Source organism: Chanos chanos, chromosome 8 (genome assembly GCF_902362185.1).
Source record: "Chanos chanos chromosome 8, fChaCha1.1, whole genome shotgun sequence".
NCBI lineage: Eukaryota > Metazoa > Chordata > Actinopteri > Gonorynchiformes > Chanidae > Chanos > Chanos chanos.
This window is the reverse complement of record NC_044502.1, coordinates 42,588,457-42,613,754: the sequence shown is the minus strand read 5'-3', so window position 1 is coordinate 42,613,754 and position 25,298 is coordinate 42,588,457. Positions and strand designations below refer to the sequence as shown.

Sequence of the window (25,298 nt, the reverse complement as noted above, 5' to 3'; positions counted from 1 at the left end):
GCACTGCTATGACCACAGTACCCACAAGCTTGAACATACGAGTTAACAAATCAATACCTGTTATCCACATCAATCGCAATTTTAATTCATCGCCGTTTCTCTGAATAACTGACACACCTGATCGTCACACATACAGTCTGACCAGCAGAGAGTTTTAGTGTTTCTACAACGATCTACCGAGCCAGTCCAGGATGGGGGGGGGTGGGGGGGGTACTTATTTCTGTTTGCAATAAGAGAGACCATGGTGCAGCGCAGCTGCATCATTTAGTCTATTTAACGTCAAACATGTATGGGCCACAACACGGAACAGAACAGGATCCATAAAACCCCAACTGCTCATTATTTCTAAAATAGTGAGAGGAAAAAAAACGCAATAAGAACTATGTCATTTTGGGGCCAATCACGCGAAGCGGAGATGTCAACTGCTTGCCTTACACGTCTTATCTCGAGCCGTTTTTAAAACCGCAGATTCAGAACAATGGATTGAGAGACTTTATCTGATAAGGTCAGGGTTAAGCGTTTTTCCATATGACGGTGACATTCAGCGCTGAAGCATTTCTCACGGACAAGATGAACACAGACATCATTGGTACTGTCACACATCTTTATACAGTCGTTCTCACTGTTAGACACAGCCTTCAATATTCATTCAGAGAGGGATGGTTCATATATTTTGTCAGGATCTTGTAAAAACGTGTTCATTCCTCAGTAGTCCTCTGTGTAGAAGAACAGTCCAAAACTGGTTCAGCGAAGGCACAGAAAATGACCGCCATGTGCACCAAAATTACAAAGTATGTTTCTCCACTGATAAGAGAAAGACAACGAAAGGAAACCAGCTCCTAAAAAAAAAAAAAAAAAAGTACAGCATTTGTCTTAAGCAAGTTCACCAAGGCAGAGGTAAATGACCGGAAGATGCTTTGGAGATCCTGTGGTGCAATCTGTCATGGCTATATTACTACCCAGATGACAGGACTTTTTCCACAATAACGAGACTTTCTCCCTGTTAGGACAAGGACTTTCTCCTCAATAACAGGGCTATCTCCTTAATAACAGGACTTTCTCCTTAATAACAGGGCTTTCTCTCTAATAACAGGATTTTCTCCTAAACAACAGGGCTTTCTCCCTAATAACATAATTTTCTCCTTGGTAACATTACTCTCTCTTAATAATAACAGGTCTGTCTCCTTAATAACAGGGCTTTCTCTCGAGTAACATGACTTTCTTCTCAGTAATATTAGTCTCTCCCTCCCTAGTAACAGGACCTTCTCCCTAACAACAGGACTTTCTCCTTAATACCATGACTTTCAAAGAAGAAGAAGAAGCGGTAGAAGAAGTACTTTATTTGTCAGACACACACTGAGCACTGAACAGTGAGCAGTGAAATGCAGCCTCTGCATTTAACCCATCCTAACACCACTGAGCACACACACACTAGAGCAGTGAGTACACACACACACACACACACACACTATGAGCTAAGAGCAGTGGGGAGCTGGCGCCGCTGATGCCTGGGGACCAACTCCAGGTCTTTTTGCTTTGACTTTTTGCCAGTGACTCAAGGTCACTGACAGGAGTACTAATCCTCGCACGCGTGTCTTTATGGTGGGAGGAAACCGGAGCACCCAGAGCAAACACACGCAAACATGGGGAGAACATGCAAACTCCACACAGACAGGACCTGGGACGGCTAAGATTTGAACCCGGGATTCGAACCTTCACTGAGCCACCGTGAAGCCTCCTTAATAACAGGGCTTTATCTCTAATAACAGGACTTTCTCCCTAATAACAGGGCTTTATCTCTAATAACAGGACTTTCTCCCTAATAACAGGGCTTTATCTCTAATAACAGGACTATCTCTCTAATAACAGGGCTTTATCTCTAATAACAGGACTTTCTCCCTAATAACAGGACTTTCTCCCTAATAACAGGACTTTCTCCTTAATACTAGAGCTTCCTCCTCAATAATAGGACTTTCTCCTTAATAACAAGACTTTCTCCCTTATAACAACACTTTCTCCTTAATAACAGAGCTTCCTCCTTAATAACAGGACTTTCTCCTTAATAACAGAGCTTCCTCCCTAATAACAGGACTTAATAACAGGGCTTTCTCCCTTATGACAGGACTTTCTCCTTAATAACAGGGCTTTATCCCTAATAACAGGACTTTCTCCTTAATAACAGGACTTTCTCGCTGATGACAGGACTCTCTGCCTAACGACAGCGCTTTCTCCCTAATAACAGCACCTCTCCCTCAGAACATTATTGTTTCCCTAATGACAGAACTTTCTCCATCACAACAGGGCTTTCTCCCAAACAACAGGAATCTCTCCTTAGGGACAGGACTTTGCTCTTAAGAAAACAACTCTCTTCCTAACAGCAGATTTTTTCCTTAACAATGAAACTTCTCCCTAGTAACAGGACTCTCTCCCTAAAAGCATTGTGTCTGCCCACTTACTTGCATTTCCCTCTCTCTCTCTCTCTCTCTCTCTCTCTCTCCCTCTCCCTCTCGCTTTCATCTTACTTTCTTTATTTTTGTGCCTACTTACTTCTTTGTCTATTTGTCTTTCTTTCTGTCTAGCTGTCTGTCTGTTGGTTTGCATGTCTATCCACCTGCCTGTCTGTCTTTCATTCGCGTTCACTCAGGTCTCTAACAGAGCACACACGCAGGGCCAACGGGGAGCCATGGTATGGCCGGATAAAAGGAAGTCGCTAAAAGTGCAACGGCAGAATGACAGGTGGCTGTTTTGGCTGACTTGCCTTGCACTCCCCTCAACCTACCCTGTGCACACCTGCAGGAGCGAGCTACTTCTCTCAGACCCCTGAAAATCTGCCAACTGACTCCGTGTCAACATTCCTCCGCTCAGAAAACAAGCCCTTCTCCACTTATATTGGCGTTTGGATAATTGTTTCCTGCTGGAGCGGCTCTGATGTACTGCTATTGTTCGGAATTGGCTGTTAATTTGTCCACTCTCGCTGCAATATTTCTTTCAAGAGAACTGGACATTTAGTAAATGGCCCTGTTGAGTGATTTCTCAAAACCTCTCAGTTGCTGATTCATTGCTCTACGGCTAAACCAAACTATTACGGATAGCTCAAAACGTATTCGGTTCTGTTTGGCCTTTTGGCTTTCCCTGAACTGGGAAAGCTGTAGCCCCCGTTGATTGTTTCTTTAAAATACACCTCATTCAGAAGCACAAGTCAAACACATTCACCTTATTAGAAGGGTATGGAACCTCACTCATAAGCTGCATGCACAGTGAAAGCTTCCAACTGTAGACTGAAGGATATCCGCAGAGGATAAATTTACACACCAACAGGCACGCTCAAGCTTAGGAAATCTGCAAGCACCGTACAGGGGGGTGTATACAGCTTTAGTTGGCAGACATTGTTTCCTTTTTAACACAAATCACGCAAAGAATACAGTGTCATTAGAAAACCTTTTCCCCCAAAGGCAACTGTTGAAATGCATCCATATTGGTTAAAGTTTAAATGGGGTTGCAATGGATTTTTTTTTTATGTAGACTAGTGTTTTATTCATAGTGGAAAAAAGTGGAAAACCTATGGATGTTTTCAATTAAGAGTCTACAAATTGAATCGCATGGAATAGAAAGACATGGAATATAGCCCAGTGTAGGTAACAAGGCATTATGGGTATTTGCCAAAAACAGGCACCTTATTTTCCACAAAGAGAAAACTTATCGGTGTTTTTGAGTTACTGAAACCCTGTCTGACAAATCCGGGTTTCGATTTTCCCTGTTGGAATGTGGTAATTGGTTTAACTGCATTGAAAGATCGCACAGCGTTGCATGTTATGGCAGGAGTTCCAAAAATACAGCAATTGTTTCACTGATCATTAGGCAAATTGAGCTTGAAAAATTGGGGCCTAAAAAGACCTTATTCTAGGCAAACAGTAATGCTTCGTAATCTGCATGTGGATGGATTCAGATCAGTATCAAATATATACAGGTTTAGGATGACAGACAAATTTATTTTCTACACTCCAGATGACCACAGAGAACTATATATAGACTATAAAATTCCCTTACAAACTGTATTGAAACAGCAAGAAAGTATTGTTCTCTGAAACTGTGGACTTTTTGTGAAATGTGAAAAGAGTGTGTTTGTCTATGTGTCTGCCCTGCGATAGACTGGCAACCTGTCCAGGGTGTTTCCCCGCCTTTCGCCCTATGAGCGCTGGGATAGACTCCAGCATTCCCCCCCCAACCCCCCCCCCCCCCCCGCCCCGGCAACCCTAATTAGGATAAGTGGCTTAGATAATGAGTGAGAGAGAGGGTGAGTGAGTGAACAAGATTCATATCAGCTCTCCCCCTACAAGAGTAAGAACCCACAGAACTGTTCCTATTACTGTTTAAACCAAATATCACTGACAGCCTCTCCTGTAGACTAAAGCGTTTCAGCCCCTCTAGTCCTTTCACAAGACTAAACATGTGTCAAGCGATTAAGGTCAGTATTGTGGTTGGAGAACTATCGGTTTTCGAAGCTTCGGCTTCCTCGATAATGAGAAAAAAAAAAAAAAAAACAAAAAAAAAAAAAACGATGTGATGGACGCAAATTAGTCCCTCGACAATCAAATAATTAATTCATTTGCTGGTCCCAGTGAAGTTATATCCTTTTGAAAAGAGTCGCCCTAAACAGCCTGTCACCGCGGAAACCAAGCTCGTGAAACTAAGCAGAGATGAAAGTCACGGAGGACAAGGGAGTGGTTCCAGCGTCTCCACACAGCTGCAGTTTATTCCTCCTTTTACAGCCCTGCTAAGGACGACAGGCTCTTCAGATTTTTACAGTCTCCCTAACTGATACACACACTTTTACATTCCAACATATGGACCGCTCAGGTTCTCTGCACCTCAAAGCCCTTCTCTCGTTCTCTATGGTTCACATGCTCAAACTGGAAGGGTGAGTTAACAAGTTTTGATTGTAAAAAGAAGCCTCTGGATCCTCGGGGCCAATCCGTCAACTCCCCGTGGCTTACCGCAGAGTCCAGGTCTCCTCGGAAGGAGGGAGAAAGAGAGGGAGAAAGGGAGGGATAGAGAGAAAGAGAGAGGGAGAGGGAGCAAGTGCGGTAAAGCCAGACCCCGGTAGCCGAGAGCCAAAGCCCAGTGCACTCTGTCCTCTTCAATTGGGCCTAAGCTTTAATACTGGAAAAATCTCCCTGCCTTGTCAATCAAAAGCTTTAATAAAAATAAAGTATAACATTGTGGTTCCCGCTCGCTTTTCTGGCCCTTGGAGGATTTTGAATGGGAGGGTGCCTACGGAACTGTGAAAAATCCAAGCTTTTATTACCATTAGCTTGCTCTGGAAAATTGGGATTGCAGTAAGTCCCATCTGGTGGACATTAACTAACCACCTGGAGTTTTGTCCAATCATGAAATTAAACTTCAGTATTAAAGAAAAAATGAAAAAGTCCCATTTCCAGACATGTGGGTCCCCCCCCCCCTTTTTTTTTTTACTTTGACGTGTTTAATCAAATTTCCTATGGTGAGTGAAGATTGGACTCACAGATTGTCCCTATCACCCAATCACAGTGATCTGCGTTTGTTTTTCTGTGTGCCATAATGTAAGTACATGATAGTTTGTTCGTTTTAACTACACTTGAGCTAGGAGGAATTTCAAAACCACAAGAGTAGTCTCAGTAAGGCGGGACTGGTGGAGAGAGAGAGAGAGTGAGAGAAAGAAAGAGAGAGAGAGAGAGAGAGAGAGAGAAAAAATTAAATAAATGAAAAGATGGCTTGAGCAGATTCTCTGATGCAATATCCAAACTGTGCAAGAGGCTCAAAATATTTGGTTTCGATAATTCCCCATATTGATAAAGCACCAGAAGCGAGACTTTGGCTTTGTAAGGATATCCACCCGGCCGGCCTTCTGTCTACCGTCAAAACGAATCAAATGCCATTATAAGAGAAACCGTGCAAAATGTGCTCCCATACTGAACCTCACACCACAGTTACATCATGCATTAGGGAACATTGGCAAGAGTGCCTAGGCTGGAGGAAAAGACAAAATCAACACATTCAGAGAGCAGAAATCAGTCTGAAATGTATCAGTGTCTTTTCAGCAAGGAGCCAGTCCCAAGCCCCTAGGTCTTGCGGCTGTACCCAGACACATTATGTTTGTCTGCAGCCTGTCAAAAGCAGGGGCCAGAGACTAATCTGAAAGCACTCATGTCCTGTGCCTCATTTGAAGGCAAGCACCTTCCCAATGCCAGAAAGGAGCTCAGCTTCTACTCCAGCTCACTCTAAATATTGGCCAGCTGTTGTGTGTTTTTTGAGGGATTGTAATTTCCCGCACACTCAACCTCCACCCCAATATGCTTGAGCGTGCACACACACCCACACACACACACAAAAGCACACCCTTCCATATCTTTTTCTTTTCTTTTTTTTTTTCCCCTTCAGCAGCTACTGAATGAAGTCCTCATGTGTGCCGAAGTCTTTGCGTAGCCGCTGCGGTGGAGAAGGAAGTTGGTCTGCTCCAGAGGCCAGGCCACTCTCCTTCTCTCTCTCTTTTCCTTTATTCCACAGCGTCTTCATTCGTTTAACTTCTTGCCACATGGAAAAACCATCGGAGGGAGAAAAACCTCTTCCTCCCGCAAAAAAAAAAAAAAAAGAAGCCCCAGCCAGCCAGCCAGCCAGACACACAACAGTCACATGTGTTCCTTTTCAATCCACAGACGAGGAAATGGCTCTTTATGCCAGAGACAGACAGAACTGATTCAGAATTCGGTGGTATTGGGTTTGTGGACAGGGTTGTGTTAAGGGCCGCGGGGGTTTCACATGCGAAAGCTCTGTCAGAAGATTTTGACCCAGGCCAAACGTCCGAGAACAACCAGACACGGTCTTTTTCTTTTTCTTTTTTTTTTTTCCTCAGGAAAAATTTGTAATTGCAGTTCTCGGTGGATATAATATCAAATATTTGTTTAGGATCATGCTTGCAAAACCACACATTATGACATAATGGAAGACTAGGTGGTCATTCTGCATATCTATCGTCTGAAACATGAAAATTGCATCAGAGAATTTCTGAATGGGTCTAAGATGTTGTTTGTGTATGCGATGTATAAATTCTGTTTATTCTGCATGTTCTATACCTTGATATAGTAACATAGTAAACACATCGCTCCTACTCACATCATCTTCCCATGTCCATACATCAAAGCAATTTCAGGAGAATAATTTTAATTTCAAGAGTAAGAATGCAACACGGGGAGAATTCTCTCCTACTTGAAATACCAAAATAGTTGTATAGATACATTTAATGTATTTTTATAACAAGTTTCGTGTCCAAGGAAACTATTTGAACCGGTTAAGGCGACTGCCACTCAAGCTAAAATATTTTGATTCGAACAAGGTACAGTGAAGTTTCAATGTTTTCAATGTGCTTTGTTAAATTTTGCAAGGACTTAGAAAATGTTTAATCATTTGGTAATCTAATATTTAAATGTTGATGTCTGGCTAGATGGACATTGGCACAGCGGGTCTTCCTCTGCACCCATTAGACACATTGTGTGTGAAAGGAAAAGACTCATTTAATATGAACTCAGGTCACAACCAAAATCAAACATTTCATCTAACAGTTTAGAAATCAGTCTGTGCCAATCCTCCTTTTAACATTTAAGTTTTGGACAAGACAACATGAATCAAGACCTCTCACTCATTTCCCTGTGTATAATCAGTCTGTCCATTCGGCTGTGAAACTGCCGTGAAAACATCTGAACACTTTTATTTGATATCCAGTTCTTTTTACTCAAACATGGGAATGTATTCTCAACTCTTCATCAGTTTTTTTTTTTTAACAATCTCTGTTCACTGTACTGGCTCCGGCAAAGAAAACACATCCAGTTTCAACTCAAGTTGAAGAGATGCAGGCAAGTTAGCCCAGACAATGGCTTGCATTACATTATTCAGATTGTGCTGTTTAAATCAGGTAGGAAGATCATTTGGAAGTCTGTGTGTGTGTGTGTGTGTGTGTGTGTGTGTGTGTGTGTGTGTGTGTGAAAGGAATATGGGTGAAGGAAAAAAGAAAGAAAGAAAGAAAAAAAAGTTTAAGCAACTTTGCAGGGGACATAGTCATTCCTGTAAGACATGCCAGGGTTCATATGCCGAAAACACTGATGCTGCTCAGGTTTACACGCTCAACAGTGTCTCTCACACACACACTTAGAAACACACACATACACTCACTCACTTACTCTGTCATATCTTTTTTTTTTTTTTTGTCTCTTCAGCAGCTGCTGAATGAAGAACGCCAAAATGTCAACACAATTCGCTGATGAAGGAGGCCGACAGGAGCTGATTGAAGTTAGTGCAGACCAACAGACAGACGACAGTCGGCCAAACTAACAGCTGAGTCAAGCAGTGGTGCTGAAATAAGCATATATCAGAGCATAATACTCATCGTACCATATCGTGAATGGAATGTGATATGACAGTAGACAACTTACTCAGGTTCTACTGATTATCTCATGAGGTGGCCACTTTGGGCATCTCATCACTGTCCACCAGTAGCACATCAGGAATCATGAAAAAAGTTTTGTATTGAATTGGCATAGTATGACAGTTATTGTCCCCCTTTGGTATATAAAAGAGGAAATTGGCTTTATCTTCAGTACTGGCAAGAATGGATGACAGAAACGAATTGTGTTTCGTCAACACTGGTTTGTTGTCATAGAGAAGGATGATAAAATGCACACTCTAGATAAGGACACATTTCAGTGAAAGAAACTGAAAGTTTAGCCAAGCACTGACTTTGAGATGCTGTAACGGATGGGTAAAATGCCCCATCCAGACAACCACAACCACAAAGGAAAATGAGGTGTGACCATTTTTAGTCAAGCAGGGGGAAAAAAAGGGTTGGCTAATGCAGATTAACATTTTACTGCTTCCTCCAAGTTTCCATTTGGTTAATTCACAGAATAATGTGACAGACAGACAGCTCCTCTGCCTCTTTTACGTGGGGCTTGAATTTCAAAGTTGCGTATATACACGTCCGCGCACGCGCACACACACACACATCCCCACACACACACACAAATAGTACCTGAGTATCTTAACACCCACATGTGAAACATATGCAACTTGGATCGAAGTGAAAGTGAATGTGTCCCATTTAAAAGAATGAAAACGCTAAAAAAAACAATAAGACATCATGTTCAAAACAACATGGTTTATATTTGCGCGTTAGTTACAATTTACATCATATCCCCTTGTCATCACCGCGCTCCAGTCCTCATTATTTCATACATTTCATTTGTTTCTCGCTCTCTAAATGTCAGCATTCATCCATCACATTCCCATGTATGTCTTCATTTCCCTCCGTAACCGTTCCACCACCTGGCTTATAGGAGTGTCTTGTCCGGACCCAGGGAACAGCAGGGCCCGATCTGAGCCAAGAGAGATAACACGTCTTCCTGCTCAGACAGCAGTTACAGGAGCAGTGGGTTTTATAAGTCACGGGTGTCGGTAAAAGACGGACGGTACACTATAGTAAAGTATGCAAAATATCTGGAACGACATGTTTGATATTGATATTGTCTTCGTTTTCACCTCCGGAAATACCTTCCCGAGCAATTTCTCAGAGTGATTTACAACTACTGAGCTGTCGTTGTTTAAGAGAAGACAATCTGACATATTGAATTTTTTTTTTCTTCAGATATGTAGGGAGTTCATTAGAGCTTAGATGTTACTGATGGATCATTTTGGAAGTGATAAACATTTAATTCGTACAATATGCATGTCAGGTCAACATCTTTTTCCAGTCAAGCTGTCCAAGAGCTCCAAAAATATGTTCAATGTAATGTGTGTGCGTACACATCATAATTTCACGTTCGCTGCACAGACGATGTTGGACGAAAGGCAGAAAGCGCCTGCAGGCAAACATAAACCTGATTGGTCAAACCAGTCACCTCATGTCACCTCTCACACATGGGAGCGATCATCATAAAATGGTCTTGGACAAAAACGTTCATTCGATTTTTGAAAATGGTAGATTGCCACGAATGGAAATGGGTTATGATCAAGATTTTTCTCTATGGCCGGTGCAAAATAACATTTAAAGAACTGTTTCTGGTTGTATATAAATTGTGGTGATATCACACGTAATTGACTGGATAAGCAGCTGCAACCCCCTAGTCTGTAGCGATAGAGTAGAATTGCAGACTACTCTCACATCTGTGAAGAGAGCGTCTCATTTCACAATCGCTCAGCGAGAATCGATCGTAAATCTTCTCAAACACGTTGACGTCTCTGTCATAATTACGAGTCGAATAAGGCTCTCGGAGGCCTGGTAGATCTGGTCAAACTTGCGAGAGACGACACGTGTGAGAGAGACAGCCTGATTTACGGCTCCATAGGGACAGAGATGAGCCAGTTTCTACCTGAGGCTCTCCGTACTTTGCTCGTACAACTAATTTGAAAGCAAAACCAAAATTCCCATTTAAGGACCAGTTACAGCCGAGATGAATGTAGTCACTGATGGGGCTCAAACTGCTTGTTTGCGTGAACAATTAGTTCCCTTCTTCACTGCAGTGGTGTAATAGTTGTGTTACTTTTCCCGTTTTGGGAGAGAATCGAAAATTTTGCGTCAGTTGATATGATACTGGTGAAAAGCAGACCAGTCTAAAGACTAGAAATGGTTTTTAGGCCAACTTGAGAACTGTGCATCCAGAGAAAAAAAAAAAAACTGACCTCGACAAAATATTCAAGAATTGAAATTTTTATTGCATTCAGATCACTCCTCGTGCAAACATATTAAAACACACCCTTATCTATAATCAAAAGAAAGACACAATCTTGAAAAATGCCCTCATAACATGACCATTATTCTTACAAGGTAATTGCAGGCATGCCAGCATCAACTCTCTCAGCACTGTTAAAGGTTTCTGGACTGTCCATATTCTGCGTTTCTCTGGGTAAGCTGGACGCTCTTGGGCTCTTTCTCTGGCTGCAGGCCTTCCTACGCAGCCTGGAACTGCTCGAGGTCTCCTCGCCGCTATGGGGGTCTCTGTCCTGACGACCACTGCTGGTGTTCTCTTCGTTGGGATGTCCAACAACCCTAGCGTTCACCAACTCAACGCAGTCTAAATCCAGGTTAGTCAAATCTCGACTGTCGTCCACAATGGCCTGCGTTGGAGTGTTGGAGAACTCTTTAATCAGTCTAGGGCCTAACACAGACTCTCCAGTTTGAGCGACACCATGTACTTCACTCACGGCGTCCAAGTCCCGTCTGCCTGGAGCTTCTGTTGTCTCGAGACTGTCTCTGTCCACAGCGGTGTGTAACGCCATTTTTGTCTTTTTCCCCGTGTTCACAGGCATGATGTCAGTCTCTTGGCTGCTCTGGTTCTCCTTCGCTAAATCTGACATAAAAGCCACGGCTGTCACACACGTTACTTCATGTATTTGTACATGACATATATAATGTGCGTGTGTGCATGTGTGTGTGTGTGTGTGTGCGTGCGTGCGTGCGTGTGTGTGTGTGTGATATGTACAATGTACTTATGTGAATACTTCTCTCAGACTTGTTGTGGGTGTTATATAAACCAAACATATAATCAAATACAGAAATTATTATGAGCCCATTAATCTAATTCATTGAAATGTGTATAATTTGATTTTCATAAACGTCCAAAATGGTATTTCTGTCAGCCAGAAGGGAGCGAAACTGCTGTGAAATTCAAATGAAAATTCAATAAACAATTCAAAGGAAAACGGAGCTAAAAACTTTTATACCTGTATAGGTCACAGGCCAGAAATAGCCACTAGCTTTCTGCTATGCTTCATAGCCTGTGATTCTGCTGATCCTGACCTGTTGAGAATTCTCCTAAAACAAACCATACCTGGCATTTCTTTGGCTGGCTTCTTAACCAGAGCTGCTGTCTCCCTCTCAACATCTGTCCAGTCGGCACTGTTACTGTCTGCGACAAATCCAATCGGAACCACACGTAAGAAATACTTTTTCAGAGTATCAGAGGACTGCTCTATTTAACGGATGATACCACTTTCTCTGTATGTCTATATTAGTGATGCCTCAATAATACAAAAGTCTGACTAACCAGCAGAATTGTTATCCTTTGTCACCTGGAGTGTCTCTGTTAGGAAATGCAAACGGTGAAGATAATGACTCTGTTTGATCAGCTGTAATGGAACTATTAGACGAACAAATGTGCACAGCTTGGATATTTTGATTTCATAAACTGTCTATGAATCATACCACTCAGTTTTCTCTTTTTCTTTGATGTCACTGGGTTATTGTACTCTGAAAGAGATACAGAAATATGGTGCTGTTACTAAACTGCAGGTTAGATGATCTCAGTTTAAAACATTTAACAAATTTCTCTTTTATTAATGCCTTCATAAAGATGAAGTGAAAGGCTATGAGATATTACAATGCATACATACATACGTATATAACTTATGTATTTGATTTCCAATACCTCTGCTGTCTTCTGCTGATATTCTTCCCGGTATTCTACCAACGACTGAGACAAGAGATGCAGATAATCATTAGAGAAATGCCTGATTATTATCATTTCATGATAAATTAATTTCCTGATACCTATGTAAATTTTTTTACTGACCTGTACCATCTGCAGAGTTACTGCTTTCTCCTGCAACTTCTGAGAAGAAAATCATGTAATATAGATCATATGTCCTTGTATTTTACACTACTGTATTAAATAAGAAACAGAATATATTGGGTTAACAGAACAAAACAAAACAGAACAAACAAAAAAAAAACAAAAGCCATTGTACCAGAAAATTCCACTGAGTCCAACAAAAAATAGGCAAATACAGAAAAGGTAAATGTAAACGATTTATGATCTAAATATCGATTACTGGGATTTTGTTTCAATATGACAATGCTTGATGTCTATCTTAACAGACAGAGGTCAGACTTACCCAAAGAATCATCTACTGGACCAGGGAGGGTAGTGCAAACTACTGAATTGATCAGGAGAAAAAAACAAAACACAAATCAATATATTACAGTGCAGTTGTGTACTGCTCTATACAACCACACCGATAAGTCCAAATGTTTTACTCCTAATTCTGTCGTACTCCTATAAACTAGTCTGTGGAATAGTTCAGTTAATATCCCACTAACCTTCCAAACTCAAAGTTCAAAAGCACTTAGAAGGAAGTGAGACGGAAAATATTGGCAATGTTAAGACAACTTCAAATATTTAGCTCAGATTCTGAGTGAGAATTTGCCATTGCACTTTGAAAATGGGACTGCTTTTCACATTGTAGAGTGATTAAGCTGTTGACATAGGAAGAGCTTCAGAATGATCGGGGGTGTGGGGAAGCACAGACCCGTGTCTGTTCCCGGTGTAGTCGGGTCTGTCACGGGCTTGGTATCAAAGGCATCTAAAAGAGAGGAGCGTACATTCAGTTCAAGCAATGATAAACTCAATTCTCCCATTGTATGTGTTTCACTGAAAACTTTTTATGGATGTTTTGGGTGTGATATTTCACAAGACATGAACAATAGGACAATAAAACAACACTAAAACTATTCCATTACATTAAATTATTATAACTGTTTGGCAACGCTTTGGGCTCTCTGTCCACATTCACTGTCTTTGTGTCTATTTGAGCTATGTTACTAAAAAAAAACACTCACCATTCAAGAAGGTTAAAACATCCCGATTCCTGTCTGAACCAAACAATCATAAGAACACAGTGTTACAGACTGACTGTTTTTTCAAACAACAACAACAACAACAACAAAAGAGAAAAAGAAGATTAATATAGTTCTACCATATTTTATGTTAGGTTGCAGAAATTAAATTCCTTTTGCTTTTATTTCAGTGGACTGGCTACTTTGAATACTTCAAAACACACCTGTGTTCATGTAAATTCAGCTAAAATCATAAAAAAAAAAAAAAAAATAAAAAATGGATGATTTAAATAAAGTTAATCAAACTAGAATAAAAACACACAAATTCATTTCATCACTGTTTACCTTTCACTGCTGCGGAATAAAGAGTGGACACGGAGACCAAAAATACCAGCGAAAACAGGGAACTGTGGAGGTTTAGGGCCAGAGAGACAGAGACAAAGAAAGACAGACAGAGAGGAAATGGTTTCCATGGAATAAACTAATGAGAACGTGTGAAAAAAAACCCCCAAAAAAACACCTCTCTCCATTGCTATTAACCGTCAGTTACTTTTTACAGTGGAAAAGACTGCGGAGGCACATCGTTAAAAAGTAAACATGTTTTCAATAAAAGCACTTCTTGCATGCAGCGCAATGACTTACAGCTTCATACTGGACAGTGGAACCCTCAGCATAGTCGTCACAACGAGTCCTTTTCTCAGGAGCCCAAGTGCCTTCGACGGCTTTATACCTGCACGGCCCCCAGAAAACACAGAGAGCAATGAATGGGACAATAGTTTCACAGGTCACCTGCTAAGGTCAAATAGGGATGGAATCATGATCATATGACGACATTTTAATTTTCGCCGAGTACTACCTTCAACAGAACAAAAGTACTATTGGTAAACTATAAACTGAACATTTAAAATGGACCATCCAACATCAGATCAATTTGGGAGTTGTTTTTCTTTTTTTTTTTTTAGGGATTAGAAGATGCCCTGAGTAAGCCAGGCGTAGGACATTTGGAGTCAGGTGTCAGTTCAGGTTGTGGTGCATGAATGTGGGGACCTATTGAAACCAAGGATAATATTTAAGGTGTGGGCTCAAATGACTTGAATTTCAAAGGCCTTGTCACTATGGTGACATTGTTACTTTACAGAGCTGGCCACCAATCGACATCAAAGACATATTTTAACAAAATGAGAATTAGTCTGTTAGTTTACAACCTTTGGTTTTCACACTATCCAAAGACAAGACTGTCCAATGAAATCATTTATACTGCTAGTGGACAATATTGGCAATGTGGTGACCAAACGTACCACTTCACCAGAAAGTTTGTTAAAAACCACTCTTTAAACAGGGAGTTTATATTCAGTTTTGTTTTTTGTTTTAGAAGCAATGGCTTAAAGACATTCCTTTGGTAAAAGCCCTGCATTTGTGCATTTGAATACCATACAACACAAGTATAAGGTTAACTAATAATGCCACTTAGGGAGGACCTCAGATCTTCATTGCATCCTTGAGATGACGGCCGGTGATCACAGACAAAGACCTGCACTCTCTTCTGTTTAAACGGCTGTTGTGTTTGAGACTAGCAGAGGGATGCATGGCTACACTCGCCTTCTGGCCCTTCCTGCGTCCGGTCAGCAGTCATGTGAAAAGGTCAGCAACTGGGCGTTGGTTTTTTTTGGTTTTTTTGTCCTATTGTCTGGAGACCGGGGACACCATTAGATGACTTTTACACAGGGCCTTTACACTGAGGGCTTTCAGTACACCAGGGTCTCTCCCTGCTTGTGAGTTAAGACTGCCATTGAAACACAAAGTAAATTACCGTTTAAAATAATTGGGCAGAAAATGAGTTGATATATGGAGGAAAGCCACATTACTGGATATGTTTGTACAGCTATTTCAGACTGCAGCACCACAGAACCAGAGCAGACCCATTTTTTCACTTAACCACTAGATGTCAGTTGTGCATTGAATAAAGAGTAAAAACTGGTCACTTGAACGAGCGCTCTGGAATAACTCTGTGGAACCTTCAAGACATATCAGCGAACAGTACAAACAGCCTCTCGCATGAAAATGGATTGCTTTGCCTATATTTTTGGAAACGGTCATTAAATGGCAGGAAATGAGTGAATGGCTGCATTCCAAGCGCGTTAAACATTTGTATGGGAAAGGTGTGTCGTTAGTGCTAAGTAATGAATAGTCCTCTACAATATGTCAAGCACCAACACTGTATATATCACCGTACCTCAGCAACCATATTCGTTATCAGTGTGTTGTACTTGGACGTCAAATACACCATCTTAAGTCAGTTTCAGATAGAACCACATGAGATATAAAACAAACAAAAAAACAAGAAACCACTGTTACCACAACTCAGTGATTACACCGATAGGTAAAGGTAACAGGAGCTCAGCTCCTCTGCACAGTTTCAGCAATGTGAAAAGCAACAGTGGGTAACTCACAGAGACATAACACAGCCTCAGCGTGTTCTCTAGATGTAGGATCCAGTTTTCCATTTTAAGAGGAGACATTGGATATTCGGCACAACAAATCGAGTGACATGATCTTTTCTTAAACAATATATTTTCTCATTTAAATGATTTTATAAAACAATATCTTAACTGCAAAAAGATCTATCGCAATCCTTAAATGATTATAATTTACAATACATTTAAGGTTTTTATATATATATATATATATATATATATATTTTTTTTTTTTTTGTTGAAATTCTCACATCGCAGGCAGGAAAGGAAACATTTTGTTCAGTCTCTTCTACATACTAATCTTTCACATTAAATATTTCACCAAAAGACAAGACCAAAATAAGTACAGTCTGAAAAAACATTGAAATGAGTGAAAGGTACTCCAGGACAAATCTAGCCATGTAAGCAGTAGTAATGAGGTGTTGTGGGGTGTAGGGGCCAAGGGGACACATCTATATTATTAACACAAAATCCTTGTTTGTTTTTTTTCCCTTCCATCGTTCAATCATTCTGTGTATACTACAGTAAAAACACAACATGCAATGTTGAACTGGTATCTTTTTAAACCTGTTTTTAATAAATTTATTTCTGGTGTTGAGAGAAAAATATGTCATTCTGAGTAGTCTCCTCTCAACAGAACAACGACAAAAAAAAAAAAAAAAAAAAAAGTTACAAAACATTTTTTATGATATCAAACATATGAGTCAGAGGCATCACTTACCCAAAAAAAAAAAATTAAAATTAAAATTAAAAAAAAAAAAAATGATACCTCACACTCGCATACACATACACACAGAGGTGAGAGTAACACAAAATTGGCATACTATTGACCAGCCAACACTCAGCAGCCGAGTCGCGTGCTCTGACAGATACCGTCGAGTATCTTAAGAGCCCCGCCCACCCTAGTCCGACAACATCACTCTATGTCAACAATACGACTGAGGCTCCACGAAAAATTACAGCAGACCTGGTGCGACTGTCAACACTGCACATGATCCTGTTTTACTGTATGGAGAAGTTGTGTCACAATTCACAGTGTAGTAACACGAAAAATCAGTCAGAGAACCGGTTCAAGCAAGAGAGGGCTTTTTTTGTTTTTTGTTTGGACATATAAAATAAATTTTATTATCCTTCTTCAGGTCTACATTGTACTTTCATTGTGTTTCTTACGACAGTCACTGAGAGATCGAGCACCCATATGCCTTAACTCTTTCAGGCAGGTGCAAAATAATGGTCCATCTGAGTCCATATCCCCTAAATATTAGAACTGAAGACGAGGGTGAAAAAAAAAACAAAAAAACGGGTAACTTAACATTAGCTCTGTGTTATTCTCAACATAATAACAATAATAATACAAACGAAGGTCGTGGCCCCGCCCAAGGGCACGGTGGGAGCACAAAGAAAAGGAGAGAGAGGGCCGGGAGGGGAGGGGAGGGGAGGGGGGCTACTGGGAGACGGGCACTGAGGAGGTTCACTGGATGATCAGGGCTGGGCTCCCGTGGCAGCAGGGACCTGCGTGGCCAGAGTGTTGGGTGTAGAGATGACAGGAGATCCAGCGAGGTTGGCGATAGGCTGTGTAGTGGAGGACATAGAGGTGATACCTGAGACATAGAGAGGGAGGGAGACAGAGAGAGACAGAGGCAGAGAGAGAGAGACAGAGAGAGAGAGAGGGAGACGGAGGGAGAGAGAGAGAGAGAGAGAGAGAGAGAGAGAGAGAGAGAGAGGGAGACAGAGAGAGGGGGAGAGACAGACAGAGAGAGACAGAGAGACAGAGAGATGGAGGGAGATAGAGAGAGGGAAAGAGACAGAGAGACGCATTTACTTTTGTACAGCTCTACAACCTGACAAAAACAGAGGGTTTGAGATTGGCTAAAAAGAAAAAGTTTCAGAATGGAAAATAATCTTGGTATAGGCAGCCAGATACTTAACAAACACTAACTGGTGTTAACACACACTTCTCTGCATCTCTCCTCATCAGTAACAAACACCGAATAACCTGCACAGGCAGAACTGCATGTCTTACCAGCCATCATGCTGGAGGAGCTGACAGGGGTAGAGCTAGCAGCCAACCCAGCGGCTGGAGCTCCTCTGCCCTGGTCCTTCACGATGGGGTCTGTGTAAAGACACATCAGTCAATAATTCTCAGGGCTGCTATTTACACCAGGCCAACCACACACCCAGTACAGATGAGCTCATACACCCAACACTCCAATGCATGGTGTTTATCTTTTTTTTTTTAGTTATTCTGCACTGAAGCCTTGAGTGTGTGATCTGTCATTTAAGAGATACTGAAACCTTCAGTTCTTAAAGCTATACCTTTGTCACTTTTTTGTGTGTGTGTGTGTGTGTGTGTGTGTGTGTGTTTTAATGACAAGTGATGCGCGCGGGTTTATTTAAAGCTACGTTTTCTGTTGACTGCCATAACTTTTCCCTGGAAGCAGAGCTACAGTTCAGTAAATCTGCGGAACAGGAGGACATCTGACCGTACATCAATCAAAATCCATGCCAACGTAAAAGGTTAGTCAAAGATCTGGTGTCCAGAGTTGGCCTCCACCCTTTTATGAGTCAAGGTGAGGTGCCATTTCTCTGACAAGCTTTTCTCAAAAGGACATGGCAGGACTCCACCTTTCTCCCCCCCCCCCTCCCCCCGTGCTGAAATATAAGAAGACAGAAATGACCAACCCTAAAACACACTGTCCTTAGATCATGGTTCAGTTGGGTTATGACACAGTCAGCAGAACTCCATGGGCTCTAGCCTGAGCAGTGGTCTTGCGTAAGTAGTAGTAATAGTGATAGCAGTAGTAGTAGTAATAGTAATAGTAGTAGTAGTAGTATTAGTAGTAGTAGTAGTAGTAGTAGTAGCACAGACATACAGAAGTAAGGATGATCCATGGCCTCTCGGGCAGTGAGCCTGGCCTGGTGGTCATAGCGCAGTAGCTTGTCCAGAAAGTCCAGTGCCTCTGTGCTCACCAGGTGCTGGTTTTCACTGTGCACAAAACGCTCCCATCTCTTACGGGAGTGCCTGCCCACACCACAGAGAGGGAAAAAAAACAAAAAAAACAAAAACAAAACTTAAGCAATACTCCATTAAAAATACACATTCAGAAACACTCAGCAGAGCCTGTTGGGAAGAGTTAATGTTACGTTACACATTCTAGGTTCACACACAAACTCTCTGAAGACAAGATGTATGACAGGGTTCTTTTTGGATTATTCAAAGGGTTGTTTTCTGGATTCTCAAGAGTATGAAGCTCATTTTCCCATTGAGATATATTTAAATCGCTCTAGGGAAACCAAGGAGAGCAAACACCAAAAAGTAAATAGCTAAATAACACAGTACTGCACTTCAGAAAGATCTGGCATAAACAATAGGCATGAAAAGGGAGGGAAAAAAAAAAAAGATCTTTCCCACTTAAAGAAGCAGCAGCAACGAGTGTGGAAGTACAGCATTTAAAAATATATACATAAATATAAAACATATAATGTGACCGGATCGTCTTGAGACGGTTTTTAAACACCTCAGCGAAAAGCTTACCTGCCCAAAATGTCATTGAATCGCGGGTCCAGTTCAATGTTATATTTGTCAATGTAGTCATACAAGTCTTCTGTGCCCAGTACTTTTGCAATTCGTACGAGCTGTAGGAAAATAATTGATGACATTACTGTTACCATCCAAGAGCATCCCATGAGAAGAGGAGGGGAAAAAAAATGGCAAACAAAAAAATGGCGTTTCCTGTTGGGAATTTGGTGGAAATGGTACAACAGGACGCGGGAGCTTTCCAAAATGCCCAAAGGATTAAGCGCTTGACAGTGTTTGTTAAGGTTACCTACCTGGTCGTAGTTGTCATGTCCGTGGAAAAACGGCTCCTTCCGGAAAATCATACTGGCCAGCATGCATCCCAAACTCCACATGTCCAGGCTGTAGTCATACATCTGAAAATAGCAACGATTCACTCTCGTCAAAATGACCGCATTCACGCTGAGATGACAGGGATGATGTCACGTCTCCACGGCCTGGAGCGAGAGGCCTGGAACACGGACCGGGGACGGGGAGGGAACCATCCCAATGCTCACCTGGTAATCTACCAGAAGCTCTGGACCTTTGAAGTATCTGGAGGCGACCCGGACGTTGTACTCCTGATTCGGGTGGTAGAACTCTGCCAAGCCCCAGTCAATCAAACGAAGCTTTGGGGGACAAATAAGTAAATAAATGGATGAATGAACGAGTCCACCAATACGGGTTTATGTGGAACACACGCCTTTTTTTTTTTTTTCTTAACCACAGTAGCCAATTATTATTGACTGTGTTCCAGTCCTGTTCCAGGGTCTCATTAATCTGAGCAAGAGTTCGAGTTCCAATTGTTCATCAACTGTCAAACCACTGACGTCAGTGCTGCGTATTCATATTTACAGAGAAACTAAAGATGGGATTAGCTCTTTGCCTGCATACTATGTTTATGACATAAATTCAACAGTGTTGTCTGAACATGGTTTGTGAAGAGAAATTACTCAGGAAAAGACCGATGACGTTAGAAAAAGCCACGTAGCTCTGTGCTGATTTTTTTTTGTTTTTTGTTTGGTTTTTTTTTTACAGCTGGATTTGAGGTGACACAGGCAGATGAATGTTCACGCTTACCTTTCTGTGCTCGTGATCGATCATTACGTTGTGTGGCTTCACGTCTCTGTGCATGATCCCCATGCTGTGACAATAATCCAGGGCCTACGTTGAGACAAACGTAAAGAGAGAACGCATTTTACTTTCACAACAAAAACAGCCTTTAACATTTCAAAGACAATAAGGCTGGCGAGAGCTTTACGCAGACCACTTAAAACAAAATTAGACTGAAATTTGATTATGCTCAGTGCTGAAGACCATTTTAATTAAACACACTTGTAAAAAGACTCCTTACCTTCAGAATCTCATACATGTAAAAGCGTATGTCGTAGTCAGATAAAGTCTGATATAATTGCTGTAAACACAGAGAGAAAAATCACATTATATCAGGTTTGATGTAAAGACATGCAGAACTGTGGTATGTATCTCTCTGGGGGAGAAAAAAAAAAAAAAAAAAGGAATGTACTTCTCACCTTGAAGTCTGTGTTGTTGACATGTTCAAATACCAGTGCTGGTGTCCGGGACTGTTGGGTAAAAAGGTTGGAACGATTGTAAGGACGGTGATCCTCACCAAAACAAACAAACATACACCCCGGAAGCAACAAACCAACACACAAATGACTTATTAATACAGCATGCAGGTGAAGGGGGGGGGGGAGGGGGGGAGATTATAACACAAACATCTTACAACAGGATCCTTGACGATGTCTAGAAGAGTAATGATGTTGGGGCCGCCTCTTAAATTCTCCAGAATTTTAATTTCTCGCTTGATTTTCTTCTTTTTCACTGGCTATAAAAAAGACAATCACACGTGTAAGCCATTTAATCTGGACTGCACTAACGGTCCAAACACAAATGGTCGACGCTAAACGCTAAACGTGAGTGACCGAACGTGGGATCAGACCTTCAGTATTTTGACGACAACTTTCTCGTTGTTTGTGATGTTTATGGCTTCGAACACTTCGCTGTATTTTCCCCGGCCCAGCTTTCGCACCAGCTGGTAGTCATCCTGATTCCTAAAGCAAAGAGACAGAGCGTTTCTGTAAATCCAGCGTACCCTAAATTACAACACTGGCCTTTACCACACACCCGCCATAAAGCTTAATGTTATGTTAGCTTGGTCGTAAAAATGTACATAGCTTTACAAATAAAGCTAGGTACATATTTACACATGCCTACTTTTTTTTCAAGTTGAACATACTTCCTGCAAAGTCTCGTTTTAGCAGCCAGTGAGGATCATCTGAACGGTAGTTTCAGGGAATTCACATCAAAACATTAACATCAGATAGGGTTATGTCTAGCAGGTTATAAACATAGAAGCTGGTGTTTCCTTAGAATATAAATATGTTACAGAGTAAGTAACTGAGCGCTCACCCCCACTCCACCACGTGGGACTCATAGTCCCAGTATTCTCTGGGTCTCTGTGTGTTTACATCAGGGTAAACTCGGGAACGGCTTGGAACAGGGCCGGACATATTCTACACACGATATTCTCTGGAACACCTGAGGCACACAGAGACGGGCACGCGTCAGCTCAAAAGGCGACCCAAACACGATGGCCGGGCACTTTTATTTAACAGAACCCAGGGTATAAATAACACGAGTTAGGCTCAGACAGCTCGGCCGTAGAGAGAGAATAGCCGGTAAAAATGTACAAATCTGGAAAACGGAGGTGGTAATTACAGCTTCGCTTTTAAAGACGAATTGACTGACTACCAGTCCAGACAAATAAATCAGACACAATAAGACAGACGACTGTGGCCTGCGTGTGTTAAATGTGAGCAGTTCTCTTATTACCTTGGAGGTTTCCTCCAAGCAGCAGATGGGTGGTGGTGCTGATGAAAGCGAATGTGATGGCTTTATGGAGGAGCATAAGCTGCAAGGAAAACAAGACATATTAAAATCTCAGTAAATACGCGTATTCCAACAAACAGCATGCCACAGAAAACAAGAGCGCCCATGGCATTAGCATAATCACATTACATGCTTGATTCAAAATTTGGCTAAATTACTTTTGCTTTACAATTCATGGAAAATAAGTAGGTTAGGAGTTATGGTTCTGCACTGCGCTGCATGAAGACAAATAAAACACTTAAAAAAAGTTCCTCCTCGACACTCAAACACGATAAAAGATACAACACACAATATCTGAGCAACGCGTCAAAAGCACATCAGTCACTATCAAAGTTCAACATCATCAATAGTTCCCTTACAGAAATGTTTTCCTTATCTCTGACATGCACTACAGAAACCCTTTACATGAGAAAGAGGCTGTTCATGCCCGTTCATATACCATGTTAAAGAATAGCCAAACTGTGACTCAGTTCCACCAATTAGCTACAAGCTGCCTGTGGTTAATAAGTCATTTGTTTGTAGTTTTCTTTTGGAGGTCACTGGCTCTCTGACATGTCTCCCCAGAGAATGGTGATTCAGAGTATATGCGTGCAAAAATACATGATCACACCACCTGGCAGGAACTTCAGTCAAATTCCTTAGGGGATTTGAAAAAAAAAATATATATATATATATATATATATATACATATATATATATATGCCTCGTTACATAAACTTCACACAAAACCTTCATGGGAGGTGGCCCGGGGATACACACCAGAGATTGAAAAACTAAATCAACGTATTGTTGTGCTTCTTAACTAGAAGATGACCACCCCTAGACAAACTCAAGAACGAATGGTGAAACGCAAACGACAAAGACAAAGGTAATGCTTTGCCATAAATGGTGGAGGGCTGACCAAGACAACGAACCGAAGCACTCAAAGTCTGAAAACTGTTTCTACGGTCTGCAAAACTCTGTACAGTTTGCATACTCTCCAAAGATGTCTCGGAAAAACAATCTATAACATCTAGGCTATCCGCACTGTACGATCTATCTGGATTTCCTTGGTCACGTGGTGGTAAAGTCATCATGGTTGGGGAGATACAGGCATTAGCTTGCATGCCCACAAAACACAACTAGTTTGTTTAGGGCCTTTAGTGGCCAGCCGTAACAGGGCCACAGCAGACTTGTTTTAAGGGTGACCTACCTGATTTTAATTGGTATGAGAGAGGACATCCAGCAGTTTAGTCAGGGGGCACAGGAATCAAAAAAGTCATCACTCAGCTCTCACCAAATTCCGAAACGCTCTGCAAAAGACCACAGAATCAATGTTTGAATCAATGTTTTAAAATAGAAATGGGTAATGTGTGTATGCTTCTGCAGTTAAATAACAAACTAATCCCCCTCATTCCAAACCACAGTCTACACCATTTCACTATGAGCATTCAGTTGTACATCAGTTCTAAAATGCACCCAAGACTGCCACGCAAGGCATCCTCGGGTTCCAAAAAGATTGGGGAGTCCAACTTATAGTTATCATGTTATAACTACGTTCCAAGTAGTATGTAACACGGATGAATTAGTTGAACGGGTTACAGGAATGAGCTTGCTGGTCTCTAAAATAAGTCGTTTTCTCGAGGAAAAAAAAAAACAAAACACATCAGTGATGGATTTGTGTTTCATTGTTCCGTACTGACAAAACATCTCACCCACATTACTCTAAACTAGTTAAGCGTGAATGATATTTAGATTCTGTACACACTGACAATTTCAGCTTGCTCAGTGAACATTCCACCTAGTTTAGATGGGTTAACTTGTTAGACAGCGCTGGCACCACTGCTAGCTACGTACCTTAGGCCTGGTACAGAGGTAAATCATGAGGGAGACGTGCCAAGCTAACCCGAGTTTCTACAGCTGTTCTCTATTTGATTTCCCCGTTTCTTGTATATTTTAAGAGCGAGATAGGTCATTTATGGTACATATTGACAAATATAGTTAAAAAGCCAACCTGTGGACATTTTAAACTCAGGCTCTCTTAATACCTAGCAGACCACACGTAAAAATCGAACACTATGCCACGCCTTAGTTACATACCAGTCAATGGTAATCACTTTAAAAGACATGTTCTGATCAATAACCAACAAAGTTTTCAAAACACCAAGATAAAACTGTTACTACAGACAAGCTGATAAACGATATTTAAATTCTTAGCTAGCTTACATCTGTCGCAAACCACGCCACATCAAAGCCGGGTGAATGACACAAGGCTAACACTGACACAGTACTGAATAATATTCCCAGCCAAATTATAGGATTAATAGCCCATTTCTAGTGTACAATTTGAAAGACAATTCAGTGCTTCCTGGTAATTTATATTCGATAAAGTGCTGATGATATTTCTCTGCTCAGTGTACAGTCGAAACTATCTACTTAGCAAGCTAACATCTTTCGTTTGTTGGCTCACTAGCTTGCTAACTATGTCACCAACACATCGTTGAAATCTTTCTCGATACTTGAAGATGCTGTTACGACCCCTGAGAATTTAATACATACCAGCCCACAATATATAGTCCCTCGAGAATCTGTAAGTCGAATCAGACAAGAATGAACATTTGTTAAAACATATATTCACTGAAATTTTACGTTGCATTACCTCTTGGCGTCTCCTGGTTGACAATATGGCGGATGCAGCAAAGAGACCGCGGTTAGCATTAGCGTTAGCTACATGGCTTTG

At 41.3% G+C, this 25,298-nt stretch overlaps 1 protein-coding gene across 1 annotated transcript; it reads right to left on the bottom strand.

Annotated features, from left to right (window-relative positions):
* Nucleotides 1-16,763: 16,763 nt before the first annotated feature.
* Nucleotides 16,764-25,298, bottom strand: csnk2a1 (casein kinase 2, alpha 1 polypeptide). The gene is made up of 15 exons (XM_030781999.1): nucleotides 25,218-25,298; nucleotides 23,772-23,871; nucleotides 22,523-22,601; nucleotides 22,100-22,228; nucleotides 21,630-21,741; nucleotides 21,414-21,515; nucleotides 21,199-21,249; nucleotides 21,021-21,080; nucleotides 20,747-20,830; nucleotides 20,185-20,295; nucleotides 19,942-20,043; nucleotides 19,646-19,746; nucleotides 18,984-19,132; nucleotides 18,134-18,223; nucleotides 16,764-17,711 (listed from the first exon to the last, which is right to left on the bottom strand). Exons 4-15 carry the CDS (start codon nucleotides 22,198-22,200, stop codon nucleotides 17,593-17,595), a joined length of 1,182 nt encoding a protein of 393 aa, XP_030637859.1. The 5' UTR covers nucleotides 22,201-22,228; nucleotides 22,523-22,601; nucleotides 23,772-23,871; nucleotides 25,218-25,298; the 3' UTR covers nucleotides 16,764-17,592.

Excerpts from the sequence above, each read along its gene's own strand:
- csnk2a1 (XM_030781999.1), bottom strand. The coding sequence starts at position 22,200 with ATGTCCGGCCCTGTTCCAAGCCGTTCCCGAGTTTACCCTGATGTAAAC. Across the intron at positions 21,081-21,198 it reads TCAACAACACAGACTTCAAG|CAATTATATCAGACTTTATC; the intron begins GTGAGAAGTACA and ends CTGTGTTTACAG. Across the intron at positions 19,133-19,645 it reads TTCAATGACATTTTGGGCAG|GCACTCCCGTAAGAGATGGG; the intron begins GTAAGCTTTTCG and ends TGGTGTGGGCAG.